We start from the raw sequence: 22086 nt of genomic DNA, 5'->3' as shown, positions 1-22086 counted from the left end.
GGACAGGGATGTAGGACCGTCCCTGCTGCTTAATCCCCACTTCACTTCGGGCTCTGCCAGGTGGTCAGAGTCCCCGGCGGTGAGGATGAGCTCCCCAACACTTCATAGTAGCCCCATAGTAGCTATTATGAAGAAAACTAACTCTATCCCAGCCAAAACCAGCACAGCCCTCCTCTGGGTCTCCTGTAGGTATTTGGAGTGGCTCCTTCCCTGATGAGGCGGGGTCCGTGCTCTCCCCTTGGTGCTGGTGAAAAAGCAAGTTCATAACCGAGGCCGAAAGTCAGATTTATTGTGTTTTATGTTTTTACTTCTTCCTTAACCTCAAGTCCAGTGAGCAAAGAGTGCAGCTGAGCTGTGTTTAGTCAAAAATTAACCAGAGGCTGTGTGAGAATCAACTTCTCTGAGCTGCTGATACTGATTCTGAAGAAGTGTCTTCAGGGGAAGTCACAGATCAAATCCATCAAGTAAACTGCTGGAAATTAAAGCACGACAACAGAGTTCTTCACACTGCAAGTTTAACCCTGTCAGCTGGCATTCATAATCTGATACAGAGGTCCCTCCGGCTTTCCCCTCTCTTGTCGCCCGCAATGCCCCAGCGGTTAATCAGTTTGGATGTGAACTGGTTTCTTTGGAAGCTGCTTATGGTGATGCCTATTTCCTCCTAAAAGGCTCCCAGGCTCTCCTGTGCAGAGGGATCCCACACCACGGTAAGGCAGAGGAGTGGGAAAAGACCGATGTGCTGGCAAAGGAGCAACAAGACCCTCCCTGCTGCAATGGCAAAAGCCAGAGCCCCTGCCACCCACGCGAAGGGAAGACCCGCAGCACTGGTAGCGCTCTTGGTGATGGCATGAGAGACGACGGACTTTGCTGGCTTAGCAGGTGACAGCCACCATCCCTTGTCTCCTCCTGGGAATGGGTCAGAGCCACCAGGGCAAGAGCCGAGTCTGCAGTCGGGGACCGGGTGTCACCGGTTCACGCCTCCATCTGCGGTCCCTCCTTTGTTACACCTGAACCCTGCAAGTGTCAGGTGAGTTTATCAAGCGTTTGCAACTTGTAACACTTTTTTTTTTTGTCAGTTAATATTTGGTAGGAGCCTTTTTAGAAACGTTAATTAAGCCTCGGGGAAATAAGTGGATGTTATTTGTCTTGTACAGCTTAGGGCCAAGGAGAAGCAGCAGCAGCATTCGGCCCGTAGCAGGGAGCCTGCATTGCTGCCAGCCCCGCCGGCGCGTCCCAGAAAGGCCGCGTGCCTCTGCTCACGTTCCCTACAAACAACACAGGAACACGAGCCACCAACTCTTACTGAAATGTTTATTAAGATCGAACTTCAGAACAACGGATCGGAACACAATGTCTTGTGGAGTAGAGTATTTCTAAATCGATTTTTCTTTTCTATGCATAAATGAAAAAAAAATCAAGATTATACAAAAAGAACAGAAAGTGCAGAACACAATAAACCAGTTCTCATGCATCAAATCTCTTTTTTTTAACCTTAAAACAGAAAATAAGCTCAACAGTGTAGAAATAAAAAAACATACATACATTTTGCCGTCTACGCACTCAAACATTCATCTGTGACATTACTTTTCTTTATCCCTTTTTCCTCATAAAACTTAACATTATGTGTTTAACACATGCTTATAAACATTGCTAAACTCAGCAAGAGCTATTATAGTGCCCCAACTTAATAAGTTGATAAAAAAGTAGTTGTCATATGGCCAGTTCACAAAGGAACTAAATATTCTTTTTTTTTTTTTTTCTTTTTCCACTATGAGATGCCTATATGCAGCTTTCTAATAATAGGAGGCATTTAAAATAAGCTGGTCATTTGGCTACCGAAAGGGCTTAGTGTTCATGTTACATCAGAAAAAAAATATTAATATTGGGAACTGCCAATTTGTTGGGAGAAAAGTCTTTCTGGTTTTTGGGGCTATTCACTCCACTTTGGCTATCATTAAGGAGTGAATAGGTGCAGACTAAATAAGGTGATGCCTAGTTTGGCCAAACTATCTTAGAGCTTCACCCCCAACTTCAAAATTTAAGAAAAAAATGTGTCAGAGCATGTCAAATTGAACCGTGTCCTGGGTTTTCACTAAAGCTTTAGCAGGTCACAAGGGCATCGAAAGCCTTTTAATTTTAGCCGAGGCTCTCTTCTGGGGGAGGAAGGTATTTGTCCCTCCTGGGCATCCCTCCCGGTCCCCCGTGCTCCCCGGGCCGAGGGAAGGTGAGGTTGAAAAAGAGGTGAGCTGCAGGGCTGCTTGGGTTGAGGAACCAAACAAAATCGGTTTTCCAGGAGGTGATCTTAACTTAAATAAAAGGAAAAACTGGAACATCTTAATGAGCAGACCCTGCTGCCCCAGTAGCTGTTAGCGCAAAGGCAATTGAGCCTTTTTGTTATTATCTAACACAATTTCCTAACTCTCTGGGCTGCTGAGCCTTGAAAACAAAACTCCAGTTGATATGTGAGCTTCTGCAGCTCGCCTCCGCCAGTGGCTTGTTCTGGATGCAACATGAGAAACAGAAAACTTTGGGTAGCTCCACTGTTTAAAAATGACCATTTTCGACACACTTTACAAACGTTCAGCTTTGTCGTTTAAGGAAGAATAACAGCTAGAGGACTCTCTGTAACCATAAAGTTTCTGCAAAGAAAAATAAAATTTGGTATTTCTTCTACACAGTCATTAATAACATTTCTGTGCAACATTTGGTGTTCGTTACATTTATTTGGCCTATTAAAAGGAAACAAGGACAAAACAGCTGCAAATAAAACCAACTTCTCTTTCACAATAGATACTTCAGATGCCGAAGCTGCTACATGTGCTTGGAATATCATGCAGGAGTTTACTTACTCATTTAAATAGGATACATATTTATAGCTGAGCTCGTCTCGCATCAGACTAGGATGAGGGGAACCTGGAAGAACTCAGCTGAAAACATTGTTGAGTACAGTGACGATGTGCACGCAACCACCAAAGATATTTTGGCCCGAGCAGTGTGTATATAAATGTATATACACACGGATATACACAGACACACACGCGCACCTAAAAAACCCCAGCTCTCAGTGATTGAACTACAGTTTGTCGCAGGGACTGAACAATGGAGTGTCGCGCAACCTGGCTACTTGTCTACGCAAAATTACTGTAAACGTTGAGCGACCACCGAAAACGAACGCTGACCCCTGCGACGCGCCTCTGGGAAGGAAGCCCCCCCTGAACTCCCCTCCTGCCCGGACGTGGAGGGAGGTCTCCCAGGAACAAACTGTGACTTTCTCCACCTTTATTCCTAAACACGATCTCAACCCCATGGCCACAAGACACCACTGGTAGCCATGAAAATCCTGCCTTTAATGGCAGACGTTGGAGGAAGGCCAAACTCACCACAAATGGAGGGCGGGCAGATGCATTTCTAACGATGGAACTGAGGTTTTAATGAGGTACCCGGCAATAATCACTGTTGTTGCCGCTGTCATTCCAAGTGCTGGGGGGATTCAGATCAGACAGGAGAGGAATGACCTCGCTTCCATGCCTCCGTGGAAAACCTCATGCAAGCCTGTTTCATCATGGGGTCTGCATGCCAGCTTCAGCACTGGCAAGAAAAACGGAAGGCTAAATTGGCAGCGGCCTCCTTTTCAGCCCACCGAGCCGGGAATATTTCATAGTCTAGAAAAAGGCTCGGAGTGAAAGGGGAAAAGGACATTGTGTGTTTCAAGGAGAACTAACCTCCGTTGGATTTACTGGCTTCCTCCCTTCTAATGATGAACAACCCGCATCTTTCTACAACTGCTTACTGCCAGCACTAGCAAATGGCCAGATTCATGTTATTAAAAGGCTATTTAGGTAATAAATCTCTATGAAAGTCATCTAACCAGCAGGAAGAGAAACATTCCTAAGAAATTATTGCTTCTGGAGTCTGAAATTGCCATCCACAAACAGCGCAGATCTGACTGGACTCTTGCAATAACCCAACGGTGCAAAATCCACGCTACGCCTTTCCGAGCGGTTAAAGTTTGAGCTTCTCTGCTCTTATGTGCAATATTTCTAGATGTGCAGCTTACCAAAGACAGCACTCGAGAATCTGAGGACTAATGGCGTCTCACGTCACCAGAAGGACTGCAGCAGAATATGTTAAAATTGTTTACAGTATAGAGCAACACAGAATGAAACCACAAAACCTTAAGCCCACTGCAAAAAAGGTCCAAAGAGATGGAGCACGCAGGATGAATCTGACTATACAGTAATACCGCCAAACAAAAAATTTTGCTTATTGTCACCAGGAATAAAATAAAGCCCCTTCAACTCTCTCTTCCCACAACTTCTGCAATAAACACATAAAATCTTACTACTTTACCTTTTAATCATGACCAAAAGAAAAATAATTTCTGTATCAAAAAATAAGGTAAGGGACACAAAGAAATAAATCAGTGCCCACTCTACCCTGAGAAGTGCCAGGGCTAGAAAGAAAACTCTCGCAAATCCAAGAAAAAGCATTACCCTGAAAGATCTTGGGAGCCCTCACCGTCGAGCACAGTGAAGCCAGCGCAGTGGTTTCGCAGGCTGGCCAAGGTAGAGGAGGAGATACTTTGGCAGGGGCTCCCCCAAGTTAATTCTTCTGGCAATGCTACAAATACTTCAGCGCCTTTACAATGGATAATTATTTCCTTCGGCTTTACAGGGGAGTGAAATAGAGCTTCCTGCTACAAGGCAGCGTGCATATTCATGTGCTACGAATGGTAATTAAACAGCCCCATAAACAACCCCAAATATGGATTTTGACATCCAGTTCTTAGAAATGAGGCTACGCCAAATACTGGCTGGGACAAAATTGGACCTGCCCTGCCTTTGATTGAAACCCTCTGAATTTGAAACGTCCTTCCTCCCTCCTCACCCTTCCTCTGACTGAGAAAGCTAAATAAATGTGTGTGAGCTCACCCTCCAAAAGGGTTTCACAATCCCTCTGCTGGGTGTGAAGCGAGAGGGAGCTTCAACTTCTCCTCCCTCTTGGCAGCTAGACCTTGGTCAGCTCAATGGTGCTGTGAAAGAAATCTTGGCTTATGAAGGTGCTATGTGGAGTAACGGCGATTTGAAACCACGCTGATCCATGAAGCTCATGGGGAAAAGGGTAAGGTGTAAGGCTGGTACTGACCAGAAGATGCAGATTTTTAAACTGTAGAAGAACCTTTCCAAAAATAGAGACTAAAATAAGGAGTACTTGACAGCGTTTGTTTAACCAAAAGCAGAATCTTCAAGGAGCTTTAAAAATAAAATATTAAAGCCACTTTAAAATGTCTAACTCAGTGTGTATTTTACATGAATGCCAGTTATAGGGTGAAATACAACTCATCTGTGTTATATATGAACATCACCAGAATATATTAAATGTAACTGAGATGATAAAATTCAGGGCAGAAGTTCAGTTAAAGTATTTCTCACAACTGATTTCTTCAATAAGGTCTCATATTCTTCAGTAGTATTATTCCCCTGTCTGAACACAGTTCACAGTATGTGTTCTAAATAAAAAAAAAATCACCTTAAAGAAAAAAAGACTTTCTCAAGACACTTGAAACAAAACAAAAAACCTAAGTCCTGTGCAATTACGTGTACTTTAGTGCTCGGTGATTTCACCAGCCTAAAAACAACATTGTCATCCTTGATAGCATAGGACATCGGCACCGACTGAAAGCCTTCAGCTAAGAAACCCATGTATGCCACCAGGAATTCGTCAATGATGGTGGCCAAGACTGCGGCGTTAACTTCAAATATACCAACCCATACATTTCTTAAATACATTGACAATTCAAGTAATTTATTAAAAACTGCTTGTCATTTTGAAATATATATTCTTCTTTTGAATGACTATATTGCAGCATGATTTACACATGCATTTTAAAGTACTGTAGTATGAGAAGTTTGAGGCAGCAGAAATCTTACAACGAGCTGTGATTTGTCTGTTTAGCACACAGATTGACTGCAGCCTGGAGGTCCATGCGAAAATGAGTAAATAGCATCACAAACACTTCTTATAAGACGACAAACGGAAGTTCGGTTTCTAAAGTTTCTTTAAATGGCTGCTGGATCGCTGAGCTCTGGCTGCCCATGGATTGGGGCACACTGCTAGTGATCCAAACGCTATTTTAAATCAGATTAGCACAACTCTTTCAAGCTCTTCACAGAAAAATGTCTTTGCACTGCAGCTATGTCCTGAATCAAGGAAGGGGACATGGAGGTTGCGCTGATGACATTGGTACAGCAGCTTGGAAGAGCTCCAGCCTACAATTCTTCCAACACAGGGACTGGAACAGCAACACACGCTAGTGGATTGAATTTTAAGGCCTAAAAACTGTTTCTGACACAGATTTTTACACACCCAGACTATGCCATAAAGTGACGGAGGTAGGCCTTCAGTTTACCTTGTTGTACTGACACTGTGCCTTTACCTTGGCTGCTGCGTTCCCAGCCAGGAGGTTAAAGGATCATAAAAAGTGCAATTAATCAACGACTTCCTTTCCCCATGAGAGAATCCGCATGCCCCCTCCCACGTAGCTGACCCCAGAGACGCCCTTTCTCCATGGCAGCTTCATCCAGAGATGATCAGGTTTAAATGCCAAGAAAACCCCCCGAGTTCACCAGCACGCAAAACTCCCAGCTAAAAATTGTCACGGCGTATTCCAACAACATTCATAAAATTCAGCACTTGTGATAAAAACCTGTCAGTGCTGGTCACCTCTCCCAGTTACTGCTCCTTCCATCTACAGGCCACATCATGCACCCAACGTCACCCTCTCCTGACAAGCAGCAGACTTGGGAGTAGTTGCTGAACAGTATGAGTAAAAGGATCCACGGCAGTTTCTTAGAAACCGCAGTAATTGCTTTTGTTTTTCTTGAAAGTAATTGCAAATAAAACTATTCTGTAGTAATTGCACTAACAAAAACATGAAGTCTAAAATTAACATTAAAGAACTGTAGCTGTCAGACCAATAATATCATGCTTATGAAAAAAATTGATCAAGATGTCTAAGCATTTGATTCAGCTATTACACTAGTGAAATCTGAAATGTTCAGACAAAAAAATAGCAAGAGACTGTAAGTCAAGATAGCTTCCATTTTCAGTTAGTTTAAAAACAGCTGAAAACTTAATTTTTCTAACTGCTAATTGTATACACTGTGAGTCTCATGCAGATTAATAAAACTTATTTGAAATCTAAATGTATTCTTAATAAAAAAGTGTTCAGAAATGACATTTCTAAGTTGTACAGAAAGCAATTAGCATCATAGCTACCTGTTCAAACCTATATTAAGGACTACAGAATTTCATTTACACTTTGCACGAAACTGCCTTTTCTTCTGCAATTTTAGTTACAAGTAGTGAAGACCCTAATTTGTTTTCCTGGGGAAAAAAAAAAAAGTTCTCGATCCTGCACCTGCATGCCCTGGAATGTGGGTGAACAACAAGCAACGGCCTCACACGGCTGACTCGCTCTCCAGCTCCGACGCGGCAACTCCTTTGCGTGTGAGCTTCAGCACAGTTGGCTTCTCTGCGCTCGTGCCGTTGCCCTCGCTTGTCTCTGGAGGACCTAGTCCTTTCTGTTCTTCCTTTGGCTCTTCATTGACTTCAGGGTAAATCACCAAGAAGGTAGCTGTCAAAAAACCCAGGAAGGATCCCACTGAAGCCACCATGGGAATGACTCTGACTGTGCCAACCGCATCCACCACACCACCAAGCGCAGAGGCCACGAGGATCTGGGAGATGTAAACCTGACACGACAGAATAGCGCAGTCTATCCCAAAGCCTCGCTTTGAGTTCCCGGGGCTATGGTGAATGTACTGGAAAAAGACAAGAAACGTGTTAGGAGGTAAAACAATGGATGAAATCAAATATTTAAACACTAGTATCTTCCTTGACTTTCTCAGCCCCGTGGTCAACTTTATGCCATCCTTGTGCATCACGCAGACTACACAAGTCCAGAGCAACAGCCTCCTTATCTACTTATCCACGGCCTCCTCATGTTATACCAAGAGGCAGATATTTACTGGGGCACTCCTAGCATGAATTGGCTCCAAGAGTAGGTTTTGTAAAACAAATTTACATGAAACAGTTGGTGGAAATTATTTTTATGATTATAAAAAGGAATCCCCCTCCCAATCCCAATGCAGAAACATGTTAAAATAAATGATCCTCCTGTAAATTGTAATACAAATGGAACAGTGCTAAAAACTGGAAAGTAAATCTGTCCTTGTTTCCAGCAGAATCAGTTCGCCTTACGTTTCCCCAAACTTACAGCTGCATTTCCAGACTCACCTCAATATCTAAGACTGCAATGAACCTGGGTAATGCTAACATAATGCATCAGAAACAGTAATAACAACTAGGTATATAATAAATACTCCAATAATTATTTCATCTCTCCTCATCTACCATATGCACCCAAATCCGTTTATACCTCAGCACAGGGTAAAGCAATCACGACCCCACTGGGCCACCTTGATGCTAATACCATCTGATTTAAGCAAGAGCTGTTGCTGTTTACTATCAAGGATGAATCTGTGCTGTAGCACACATCCCAACAATGCAGGTATCTCAAATAATGGGATTTAATAAATCCATTTTGCCACTGTGATCTTCAGAGAAACGTGAAAGCTATGCCTTGATTAAAATACTCAAAATATTCCACATACCTGTTTAATATCATGGTATTGTCCCAAAAGCGCATAGGGGCAGTAGGAGATACTCATAGAGACAATTCCCATAGTGCTGATCATTATCATGGTGACGTACACGTTGGGGAACATAGCCATCACTGCAGTGCCAAGAGAAAAACCCAGCGTGCCCAGGATGTAGATCACTTTTATACTAAGGTCATAGTTGTCCAAGTATTTCTGCAACAAGGCTGCAGAGATGAAGAATAAAACATAAATATCAGCTTATTTGGTGAAGTTTTATGGTATTGAGGTGGCCATGACAGCTCGATACACTGTTTGGGACTTTGATGCTCACTGCATATTTGGCTTGCCTTAGCGGCATAACTCAGCCCTCACTGGGAAAAGGATGTAATGCTACTTCAGAAATCAGGGAACAAATGGGCTCAGAGACTTGCCTAAACCATGCTCTAAGTCTGAGGCAGAACAAAATGCTTTGCGACTCAAACTTATCATGGTCCACTCAGTCCATTCATTAATTTTACCTATTTATTAACTTTATCAATGCAGGTGCACAGAGGAGATTCTGTTTCTAATGCAAGCACATTCGCTAAACAAAATGATCAGATAATTGATGTTTATAGCCACATTTCAGCTGTGTTCAGAAACAAGCTGCCCACCTGAACTTCAATTTGACATGTCTCAACAAAGAGGCAGTCCCCACGATACTGAACTGTGCAGACGTGCCTGCACACGTGCTGCAAAAGGCAGAATATAAGTTTGGCAAAAGCTTTAAATTTCAGTCTGTATTCCAAGCCTAAATTGTCTGTAGTTGGTTTATCTGTTATTAGAGAGCAAGAAAAACACTTTCAGAAATACATATTTATAATTTCGATTTTAAAAAGTCTTTGCAAAAACCCTCTTACATATGCTTGAATCTTCTAACAAGCATAATTTAGTTTCCTGATGACGAGCTGAATACCATTCAATATCCTTTGATATCACTTTGCTCTTTATGCCACTTAACTGATCTGTTCATATTTCCACCTCTACATTTGGAGGAATTTTTTAACCTTGATTCTTAAAGAAGCCCCTCCCCTTATGACCATGTGAAATGCTTTTCCAAAGTATCCTTCACCCCAAACAAGGAGGCGGATGCTAACTGAAGCAAAACTATTTTTACCTTGCAAATACATATATGAGGTGCATTCCACTGTCTGATTGTGCAGAGTCTCTTACCTGAACAAACGGCAGCAGTAGCAGCATAAATCACCAGTCCCCAGCATCCCATCTGAACTCCAGCGTTATAGGCATGTAACTCAGTTGAGTTAGAAGGGGCCTGCAACAAACACAAACACAAAGCCGTTTTCTTGTAATGAGCACATCTCAGGAATGAGTAACTGTAAGCAGGTTGGCCAACGGTAACTGTTCTCTTACCTTTGGATCGCCCTGAAATATGACCTGGCCCATGAAATCTGTATAGAACACAGCTTCAGCAATGATCGAAAACCAAGTTAAGAGGTGACAGACGCACAGTCTCAGCAGCTCCTTTGGCATCTTTAGCATTGACAACCACAAAAGTCTGACAGTGGTTTCTGTTTCCCCCTCTTCACTCTCTGTGTCTCCACTTGAATTTGTCGTGCCACTCTGATTCCTGTGTCTGTACCTCTGTCGCTGCCGCTTCTGCATGTCGTAGATATCATTCATGCTGCGTGAGGACTTTATCAAGACTATGGCATTGGCCCGACGAAAGCGATAGCGGTGAGAGCCTATTTTGCCATAGTACGAGAAGGTGTAAGATGGCTGACGGTAGAACATATGCCTCCGCCTTCGCATGGAGTTTGAAGTACTAGATTGCTTCATGCCTATTCTAGCGTGTCCATTGAGGAACTCTTTTGGTAGGGAGCCATTCACGTTTGGGACTTTATCTTCATTTAAGCGATTATCAAGCAACATTTCCTCCTCTTTCTCATTGTCCCTGAGGAAAGCAGACAGGTGGTTGAGTTTGGACTTCATAATCTCTTGGCTTGTGTTGTGGGGAGTGTTTGGGTATGAAGCATCCTGAAAAATGGAGGGTTCGATGTCATGCAGAAAAAGCAGCTCCGATTCAATTTCCAATGTAGCATCGGGCATATGCAGAACTGAGTCACTCTTACTTCTTACAATGTTCACCTCAAGGAACTCCATATTGAGATCATGCTCTGACTGAACCTCGTCATGGAACATAGAGGCTCCATACGGCTCTTCCTCACTAATTACATTCAGTCGATTCAGAGGGGGGAGACTACCACTGAATTTGACACTGGAAAGTGTGTCTCCTTCGTCATCAATCCTGTCCTGCTGAGGGTTATATTGCTCTTCTTCAATGCTAAAGAGGTGGAGAGCAACGGAGACAGAGAAAATAATGGCTGCAAAGAAGAAAAGGACTTGCTCTTGAGACTTAAAAATACTACCCAAGAAGGTCTGTGTCCAGTCCAGCCCTCCTAACATGTAACCAATTGCTCCTCCAAGACCTGTGGAAGAGAAAAAACGAGAAGTATGTTCAGGAAAAATCAATTCAGTCACAAATTGGTCATCAGAAAGACTTGACAGCTGCCAAAAACATATTGACTAACTCCATACCAGCTGAAAACGCATGGATATTAAGGGCCATGTCTTGCTCTTCACTGTCCACCACATCCAACAAGTAGGCCCGAATTGGCCCTTCTGTTGCATCAGCGCAAAAGTCCAACACCACAACACCAAGCACCGTGAGAACTATACCAATGGGCTGCTTGTCCGGGACATCGCCAATAGCCAGACCTGAGGAAAAATGGAAGAGGAATCTGAGCATGTCAGTCAAAAAGGGAAAACTACTAAGAGCAAGGTTAAGCTCCTTAAGAGAAAGGTGGTCAACATGCTTACTGGAAACATTCCTTTACAGAATAAAATGCCAATTTCAACTCTGGCAGAGCTTCATAGGTGGTTGGGACAAAGATTACGTTTTTACATTTGTAAGACTGACATTTATTTTTCAAAATGTTATTTTTAAAGTATCTCTTAAACCTTTGAGAACATTGGATATTATTTCATGTTTCTCGCGTGTATTTTCCTTCAAATGCTGAAGGCTTTTTTTATAAAAGACAGCCATGGTGAGAGAGGAGAGCATCCAAAAGCAAAATTACATACTTCATGTGTCAGTTACAAACACAGGTAACTGCACTGCTGACAGCGTTCCTGAAACGGTGCCTAACATGCAATGGTTGCAGTACACCAGGATAAAGTGACGTTTAACCCCTTCATCTCTCTCCTTGCTTTTCTTAAACATTTGTATTTTCTAGATGACTTTTATAAGCAAAACTTTTAAGGATGAAGCAACATGAAGGTATTTTGCATTGCAAAAAGCATCAGTCAGCTTCTGTTGATAGCATGGGATTAAATGCTTTTTGTCTACAGAGTAGAAAGGCAGCTTTCGCATATAGCTGGAGAATTTTTCATGAAACGAACCACTGACAAAAGCATGAATTACTTGAATCAGAGAGATTTAGAAGTTACACATGCATGAGACTGATAAAACCATTAGCGTAACTGATGAAAATGAATGTGGAAAGAGATGAACTGGCTAAGCCACCAAAAATCATCTAAATCTCAAGTGCTATGATTCCAGCATATTCAATCCTCATTTATACCAAGTCCTCTGAATGCTAAGGAAGTTCGATGCTCGGCTGAATCTTACAGCAGAAAACACCAACGGTGTCAGTGCTTTAGATTTGTTGGAAACCTGAACAGTGCATACAGTGGAGAAAACAAGGGTTGAATAAGATCTATACACAGCTGTTCTCCTGGGACATGGTTGTATCACTATCAGGATTAGCGAACCTCTTTTTTAGCCTGTTCCCCTCCCTATGACTCCTATTGCCAGAGGCCAGCTTATGAAAAAAGGTAGGATACAATGACCACCTCAGTTTTTGCAGCATCTCCTGTAGCCCCAAATTGAAATTAGGATTGCAAGTAACTGGAGACTAAGGATAGGAAAGTGTGAACGTAAAATGGGAGGAAGACAGACAATGAAAACATACAGGGTCCATCTAGAAGAAAATCTGGTTACGAATGAGGTTTTTTCCTGCAAACCGCTAGATACCCCCTTTTGCGAGAGACTGGTAAACAATGCCTTTTCTCTCTGAAAAGTGACACAAGCCACCATCTCAAAAACTTCAACTGAAGAGAGACTAATATTGCTTTATCATATTGTGCATCTGCTCTAAATAGTAGATCAAGTGCTGTCTTATGCTGATGTAAATTGAATGTTAGTGGCAAATCTCTATCTTCTAGTATGGAACAGGTCTAGAGAAGACCATGGAACAGCTCTCACTTCAGTGCAGTTCGCTCAAGGCTCAGCAGTGTTTAAAGTGCTTTTCAGAAGAGAGTTTTCATTCAAAATCTACTGCAACCATGTCCCAGGAACAGATGCGTAAAGCATACAGCTCACTTTTGCAGTGCATTGCAACAACCTCTGTGTTTTAAAGAAGTTTCATTGTACAAAAGTACCACTGGAGTACCTGGAAAACACAGATTTTCTAGAAAGCTATGCAACCGACTGTAAAGAAAAAAATCAAAGACGATATTTTGTGCTGATTTATTAGAAGGCGAGATACTTGAAAATAAGCCTATACACTGCATATGAGGTTTGCTTGCCAGTATCAATGGCTACCGACCTAAACTACTGTGTGGAAGGAAGGAAGAGCTTCCTATCAATTAAAATCTTGTAGGAGGGCTGCAGTTTAACATCTTGCATACATCTGGAGGAGGAGGAATAAGTCTTGGAGACACAATAACAAAGTACAATTGATACCATATGATAGCAATTCAAATAATTAATATTTGTTGCTTGGGTAAATTAAAAAAGCATAAGCTAAATGTCATTCATCAGAACAGTTTGTCCACTGCAGTGTGCAGAAAATTGAAAACCATCATATGGCATCCCAATTTGGCTTTAAAAAGCTAATGTGCTGAGCCAAGGTAATGTTCCACTTGTTTCCCTCAATCAGTAAAACTTTTTCACAATAGAGCTGCTTCTAACCAAAAAAAAAGAGAACCAAGAGGATATTATTAGGTGCTAAGTTCCTTTCATTTGCATCAGTCCAACCAGGACGTAAACATTTCCCCAAATGTACTTGCTGTCACCTCTCCTACACTAAATTTACAAAGAGATCGTAGATTGGAGATTGTAGATTAAGTTCGGTAGTAAACTATGTTCAAGGGAAACTATTTTTACCAGCTTTGATGGGGGCTCAGGAAAAATTATTTTCCCACATAGTTTTTGATAAACAAATATTAACTGTGTTCTGGACTTTTTCAATACTAGGTCTAAGAAAAGCACAAGAAAAAGTGAAAAGATAATTTTTGAAATAATGCTGGAAACAGGATGTGTTGCCAGATATGCATTAAAGGGAAAACGGATCACAACAGGAAACATTTCCCTGTGAACAGGTTGCTACAATTTTCCCATGTCAAGGATTGACCAAATTCGTCTCAGTGACTGCAAACATTATGCTGGCAACCATTGTATTAATAACACTGTATTACCAGTTACAGCTATGATTGCACAATACTTAGCACAGCACCGTAACTTTTGAATAAGAATAAAAACATGCAAGATGGATAGCTCAAATGCAGTATTGCAGAGATTTCTAACAATTTTAACACTAAACATAAGTTAAATCAACTGCATATCATTATCTTTACTTCCTACATAAAAATCTTACAGCAGGAGATATACGCACGTAATTTCCTCATTATTTACCTATAACAGAGCCATTAAGGAAAAGTGCAACTCCAAAGAGGACACCAATGCAGAGAGCAAGAATAAAAGGCCGCCGGCGGCCCCAGCTCAGTGTGCAGCGGTCACTAGCTGAACCTATAAGCGGAGTGAAGATCAATCCCAGGATAGGGCTAAGGAACCAAGTGAGGCTGTAGTATTGTTCAGGAAGACCTAAATCAAAGACAAAAATGATTTAAAGGTTATGTGGTACACACCAAACATTTCACTTGATACATGAAATTTTGTTATACTTTTGAAAACTGTAAATTGATCAGTAATTTACCTACAGTAAATTCCCTCCCAAATGAACAACTCAGTGAAGATTTCTTATCAATGGTTAAAAAAACAGCTAAGGAAAGCACAGATCGTAGATCTTTCAAATACCTGGGCCAGAAGAACATAACAGTAGGTATATTTAAGCTACTGAAATAAAAGTTAGGAAAAAAAAAGATATATCTAACAATAGAATCACTAGTCTAGATTAGTTACTGTCCAAAAAAATCACACTTTTGCTGAATTTTGCTGAGTGTGCCCAATTTTTTTTGACAGGGGTTGGTGGAGATGGCCACCAAGTAGAAGTAGCAGCCAGTGTATATAAGCCCAATAGCTTTGTTGCATCCTCTATGCATTCGTGGACTATAAAAACAAAGATCTTTGGGATGTTTGGAAATCTACCTCGTCATATACACATAGCCCCTTCTCAGCAGAACTTTTGACATTAAACATGAGATCAACACAATAGTCATACTGTTCATCTAAGACCACCACCCTAAAGAGTTATTAAAGATTTAATGGACTAAGAATGATGGGCAGAATTTGACTGTCATATGAAATGTCCTGTTTCTAAACACAAAAACGTTTACTTACAAAATTGAACAATAGACAATAAAAGAAAAAGCAATTATTCATTAACCTCTAGAGAAATCTAAGGAGGCTTGCTTATCTCTATCATCCTTGCTTTTTTTCCAGAAATGAGGTGACTATTCATAGGATCGGATGGAAACAAATGGGATTTATTATGTAATATTTACCTGGGAAAAAAACCTTGTTACAAATAATAATTTCTGGAGAAGGAAAGAAACCCAAAGCCCTGCTTTACGCCTCTCCAGCATGGAGAGCAATGGCCTGCAGATGGCAGGCTGGCCCAGAAAAGCAGCTACACTCTGGTCCTTGGAGATCTGTCTCCCTCTCCGAGCACATCTTATCAGCAGTTTATCAGCACAGGTCAGGTAGCCACTTTGACATGTTTTTTAGCAAAGCATTAAAAACAAACCAATCAATTTCTTGCAGTCCAACTGATGCCAAGACTGAAAAACTCAGTGTCTTTACCCTAGGAAGGTAAACCCTTTATTATTCAAAACCACGTATCATGAGCGTGAGTAGTATTCAACTTTTGCTGGCGAGACCAACCTGTAGCTTGTGCTCCCCATTCAGCACGCTGAAGCATCCATTACCAAGCAGGATTATACCAATCCCTGCCCAAAATAGCCTATGTTGCAAATTTGGAAGTCTAATCTCCTGCTCTTTAAAGTACCATCAAATCTTGACTAACAAAGCTGCCTTCTTCAAAGAGATAAATCAGATTTTCCCAAGACTGTTGTGCACTCTGCGGTGATGCAGAGATTATATTATATGAAAATAAGCTATTTTTTGCCGTAAATAACCGATTTAATCATCAGGATTCAAAATCCAGGTCTGAGGCCAAGTTCTATGTGATTTGACTCAACTTTGGCTAACAAACAAGCTAACGGCAACATCTGCCTTGATCACCACAGTTATTGGAAGACACTTGCTTCAACTGGGGTTGTTCAGTCTGGAGAAGAGGAGGCTGAGGGGAGACCTTATCGCTCTCTACAACTACCTGAAAGGGGGTTGCAGAGAGGTGGCTGTTGGTCTCTTCTCCCAAGTGACTAGCGACAGAATAAGAGGAAATGGCCTCAAGTTGCGCCAGGGGAGGTTCAGGCTGGATATTAGGAAAAATTTCTTTACTGAGAGAGTGGTGAAACACTGGAATAAGCTGCCCAGGGTGGTGGTGGAGTCACCCTCCCTGGAGGTGTTCAAGGAATGTGTGGACGTGGCACTTTGGGACATGGTTTAGTGGGCATGGTGGTGTTGGGTTGATGGTTGGACTTGATGATCTTACAGGCCTTTTCCAACCTTAATGACTCTGTGATTCTGAACCCACAGACCTGCCCTTTTGGCCCAAACATACCCATGAGCACTCTGCCCACAGGGAATGGGGAAAGCATCATGGTTTAGCCATCTTTCCTTGCTACAGGCCTATACCCGAGGCCAATTCTCCACATCAGCACTTACCTTACAACTATTGACTCCTTTTGCAGCAGGTTTTAGATCTCTAGGAAGGGGCTGCATGTGTCCAGATGGCACCTTGTTCACATCATGGTTCAAACCACTACCTCTTGTTTAGCTTTTCCAACTGTTTGGTGATGTCTTAGCTGACACAGAAGTTTTAGCTGAGACATACTTAGTAGGCAACACTAGGATTGGGGGGGATATTACATTTAAAGCTCTTTTTCAGTAAACCACCGTTCCCCCAGATCCCAACCTGCAGTTGCACCATCCAGATTCTCTTAATGAGCGCTATCCTAATCATAGGTGCAAGTCAGCAAGCCAGTAATCCAAATGAAAGTGCAGAGAAAACCTCCATCTCCCTGTGGTTTTAACATCCTTTTTAACTTCACCAAGTTCAACAGCCTTCCCAAGCAAACAGGTTCCGGCATTGCGTGTTTAATAGGGACCTCACCTGCTCCAGAATGCTAACGCTTATCAACCCCTGAGCTGGCATATAGATGGGGGGAGTCTGCTTAAAAAAAAAATTAATGATGGGAAAGAGGAAACGCTTAGTTCAAGGCAAGCAAAACTAAATGGTAGGAAGGTTATGATTCATTTAGGGTAAATGATTTTTCTGCAGGACACGAAAGAAATGGCAATGTATAAATACTCATCCCATTTTGCTTCCACAGAGCCATCCTGTTGAGCAGCAGTTATGCATCAGAGGTTGCTATTGTGTGATGCCAACTCACTGCAGCGAGTCTGTTTTAAACAAAGTTAAAAGCTATAGCTTAAACAACGTCACTGATCTTTATTGTAGCGATCACCAACATCTGAAACAATTTGATGTCATATCACTGCAAGGGGGCTGTATGTTGAGAATAGAAGTTTCTTTTTTAAATTATGTTATGACTTGTGAATTATTTGAGCTGGGACATCTCAATCAAGCTCATCCATCAGTAAACACTTGGCACACTAGGGAAGGTTTTGCAATAAATCATACAGTTGCTTTAAATAAACACAGGGGATGAAGGCTAGCAAGAGCTGTGTTACTAGGATTACAAGCATCATCCTGTTTTATATGAATAAAGAACCATAAATAGATAGATATAAGTAAAATGGATACAATTAAGAGACTCTCTTTTAATATTCCAACATCCACTGACATAACCAACTTGTTTTAATGGAGACTATGAGCAGAAACAACGAGGAAACGCTAGCGCAGCAGGGACAAGCAATAGGAGTGTATATCCAGGGACACCAGGGGCTTGCACAGCTCACCGTCCCTCTGTCCTTCTGGCCACCACTTTGTCTGTCTCCAGTGTACAACAGGACTTCTCTGTGGTGTATACAAATTTTAACAAAAAAACTTCTGGGAACTCTTAATCCATTCGAAATGATGACTTCTGCAGAGAATTAAAACCTGTTTACAAATATTTTTCCTTCAACTGCAAAAACGGCACATTTCTAAATTGGAAAGATAGGTATTTTTTTATGCTTTATAGCCACAGTTAACCAACTGTCATAAAAAGGTCCTAAGATTATTAAAAAACACAGTGATTTTTACTGCCAGCATTACTTTGACTTCAGTACTTTCAAGGTCAACTTTGCATGTAATAACTCAAAATCAGATTAAGGCCTCCATTCCGGTTTGATTTTATAGGTCAGTAAAAGAAAGGAAAAAAGGGTTTTTACCCAACCTCTGTTACATGCCTACAATTAGGGAGTCTTATCTTTCCATGTACGAGTAAGAGGAGAGAGACTGAAATGCTTTCTTGAGAAGGCTTTATTTTCACTGATTGAAAAGGGGGATCTTCCTAACATCTAAGTATTATAAATAAAAGCCTAAATCCAAATATTTACATTGAAAATGGCTTACTTTGCAGAAGACATGAATCTCAATGATTTCAGAACAGAGCTAGGGATGTAGCTTTTATGGAAGGGTAAAGAGGACACTTAAAAACCCAAGAACATTATGTTTGGAGATCTTTCTTTAGACAAACCACTTTGATTTTTTTTTTCATATTGAACTACTCTTTAGCAGCCAAAATATCTATCTTTAGAAAAAGAGGCCACGATAAAAATCTATACAAGAATTAATAGCCCCATGCCAAGAAAAATGGAAGAATTTCTACAAACCTTTCAGTGTTCCTCCAAGTAAACAGGAAAGGGATAACTTTCAAGTGAAACTGTATAATGGTAGGAATCATCAACATGAGCACACCTGCTTTTTCTCTTGCTGGAGAAGTCATGCTATAGGACTACTTCTGTAACCTAAGTGGCAGGGCTCTTATAAATTGCATTCCAATTGTAAGCTAGCAGTTTATAAAATCATCATATGTGTTGTATATACAGTTATGCAGAATTCAGAATTTATTAAGTGAAGTGTATGACTTTTCTTTATCATAAGTATGTAAACAGTGATATCATCACTTTAGAATTTAGTTGGTTACTCAAGTGGAAAACTACTGAGTGGGGTTAGAGAAGATTCCTGGTGGGGGGCTGGTGCACGTGCAAGCTAAAATCAAACAGCACAGGAAAAATTAATTTGCTGGTGGGAGAATTCCCTCCTGAACCTGTCTGACAGACAGCAGACTCCTCACCTGAACAATGTACCGGCAGGCAAACCTCTGTCATTTTAGCAACGGGTAGTAAAGGTAGTTACCCAAAGCTTCCTTTTGCATTTGCTTTCTATATCTTAAAGTTGAGATGTATTATTTATAAGCTGTAGTCTACCCAGCGAAACAAAACTCTGTGGGATGACAGTTCTGGTGCCTAGAAGAGCCTTCTCTCCCTGTATAGATTCAGTGGTCACTTCTGATGTCTGCATTCAGTACTGTTGCTGGCAAGTGAGACTTTTGTCAAGCTCACAGCCATGTTCTACCATGGGTCTTCCAGAAAAGAGCTTTCCGAGGCACTGAGCACTACCTGTCCCATGAAGCAAGACTACTGAGCACTACCTCCACCGTTCCATGAAGCAAGACTTTAAAACATACCTTGTAGATGATATTCTTAGAATTCATTCTTCATACTGGCAGAGTCTACAGGACCTTCATAATTTCAACATTAGGTTTTGCTTTAGCACTAGACATTTTCATATAAATGAGAAAGTTCCAGACAGACGAGGAGAACTCCAACCCCAAAATACTTTTTTCCCTTAAAAGAGGCTGTTCTGGTTTTAGTATCTTGAATGTCTGCATATATGATATGCACATTTAGGTTGGCGTGCATGATTGGCAGTAGAAGCAAAATAAATAAGATGACAGAAAATTGAAATACTTAAGAGATGGTGTGTATACGCACGCGTGTGTGTGTGTGTATATAAAATACAAGTCTTCCAAATGTTTGTTGCCTCACAACAAGAATGAGCTCCAATAATAAAATTTTATAGTAATTATGTCTGCGAAGGGCACCAGGCAGTCAAGGAAGATAATTACACAGCCTAATGGTTCCTTTCTTTGTATACATACGCTGCTATACCTACACAACTTGACCATATTTTAAAATGGGAAGACAGTTAAGAAGTCATCCAAGTCAGAACAAGACGACAATGAGCAGAAATGAAGAGATAAAGGGAATATTTTGACACCAAGACGTTCCTCCCGATACCCCCATCTAGTGGCAAGGACTCAGATGCAGCACGTATTTTAAATAAACCTGGCTATGGTGATGTGCCCGGCCAGCAGCCCTGCAGCATCCAGGCTCTGATGTGCAGAACAGATGTACAGATGCCGGCTTTGACTCGATTTCAAGGCAGTACTGCACAGCAAGCTTGTCATCCATATGACTGCCTCACCACAACTTCTTACAGCCAAATGTAAAACATCCCAACCACTGAGAGCTGCTACACCCACCTGGAGCAGGCTATAACTGGGCTGAGACTGATTTTGTATGGCCAAGAGAAGAATCACACAGCAAATGCTTTACCAGAGGCGGACTCGAAGGCCAAAGCAGCTGCATCCCATTACCAGTTTAATGCTGTTCCTTTATTTTGTCTGTAATTTTCCACCGCCGTGCTTGCCTTGCCAGGTAGCAGCTCTAACAGCAAACCACCATCCACCAACTTGGAGAAGTAACCTGGTGGCCTCTTGGGGGAGGAATAATAACTGGAGGATTATTATTTAGCCTTTTACTGACAGCTAATCTGAGGAAACACTGAGAAGGAAAAAAACATACTGGATAAACAAGGTTAGTATTTGTGCCGTGAACTGAATCTGGAGCAGGTCACAAAGCAGACTCAGAAGTCTCATACAAATCAGTGAGAAAAAGAGCAAAACACAACAACAGCTTCTGTTAGCAGCGACGACTGCCACTGAGACCCTTGTAATATGGCATTTCCCAGCCAGCTACAAACAAACAGGACACTGGCTTCTAGTAAATAAGGGTTTGTTTTTTCCCAGACAAAAAAAGTGCCCAACAATAGTGGGACCAGCACTGCTCACGGTTCACAGGAAATGCTCACTGTGTCACCATCAGTCTAAGGGCTGCGTGAGGTCACGAGTTACATGGAAGAAAGATTAAGTCACATGCAGCAGTTTCTATTCAAAACCTCTTTTTGATAAGTTCTATTGGGGGAAAAATAGTTCTTTATAAGCTTAACAATAAGATCTGATATGGGAATAGGATGCTAAGCTCCTATTTTCATTTGTCAGAAATCATCACCTAGAGACTTGTTTATACTCTTAAAGTAAACACCAGACAAATTTCTGAACTAACATAAGAAGCTGTCATGCCCTGCAAATACTTTGTATTCTGCAATTTCATCCCTGTATAAAATACTGCGTGCTGCTAAAAATATTTTACATTGATCTGTTTAAAATGCACTGCTTATACAATCTGCTTTGTTTAGACTACATTTTTTAAGAGAGTAGCAAGCAAAACCAATGCTTGTCAAAAAGCTGTGAAAAAGTTAGAACCCCAGTATCTGCTCTTCATCTTGTTACAAGAGAATCGTAGAAGCCACCACAAACTCAAGCATTTTAGCTTTGGAGTGTCTATATGAGGAACAGGAATTTCAGAATGCAGTTTCAATCATTTCATCAATGCACGCCGATATCCGCTCCCTTATACTTAAAATAAAAACACAGAGTTGCCACACATTTGGGTCCCCCAGAGAAACTGCAAACAAGCTGCATGCCTATTTTGACCACTGTATCACCATGAAACTTCAACCACAAATTATTTGGCTTCTTGCTATCTCCCCTCAGATTTTAGGGCTTCGAATGCTTAGAGCTTGCGTGGGACTCTGAGCTGCCAAAAAAACCATACCTGAGCCAATATGTTGAACCAATGCAGTGGAATTGGCTTGACTGATGGTCTGAGCACTGCTGCAGTACAGTCAGCACTTGTACGATGAGT

General features: G+C 41.5%; 1 protein-coding gene across 2 annotated transcripts in view; it reads right to left on the bottom strand.

The window, feature by feature from the left end:
• Nucleotides 1-1303: 1303 nt before the first annotated feature.
• SLC45A4 (solute carrier family 45 member 4) overlaps nucleotides 1304-22086 on the bottom strand; it is a 39790-nt gene continuing 19007 nt past the window's right edge. The window contains exons 2-8 of one of the 2 annotated variants that reach the window (XM_009808365.2): nucleotides 14419-14607; nucleotides 11259-11438; nucleotides 10938-11149; nucleotides 10074-10883; nucleotides 9876-9975; nucleotides 8676-8887; nucleotides 1304-7823 (exon numbers count right to left, since the gene is read on the bottom strand). In XM_009808365.2, the coding sequence (XP_009806667.2) occupies nucleotides 7461-7823; nucleotides 8676-8887; nucleotides 9876-9975; nucleotides 10074-10883; nucleotides 10938-11149; nucleotides 11259-11438; nucleotides 14419-14607 (2066 nt within the window). In that variant the 3' untranslated portion in view covers nucleotides 1304-7460. Of the gene's footprint in view, nucleotides 7824-8675; nucleotides 8888-9875; nucleotides 9976-10073; nucleotides 11150-11258; nucleotides 11439-14418; nucleotides 14608-22086 lie in introns of both variants that reach the window. The other variant, XM_059836157.1, reaches the window with a different exon arrangement.

This window comes from Gavia stellata, chromosome 3 (assembly GCF_030936135.1).
Source record: "Gavia stellata isolate bGavSte3 chromosome 3, bGavSte3.hap2, whole genome shotgun sequence".
NCBI lineage: Eukaryota > Metazoa > Chordata > Aves > Gaviiformes > Gaviidae > Gavia > Gavia stellata.
Note: the sequence above shows the minus strand (reverse complement) of the source record. Positions and strands in the feature narration are given on the sequence as shown.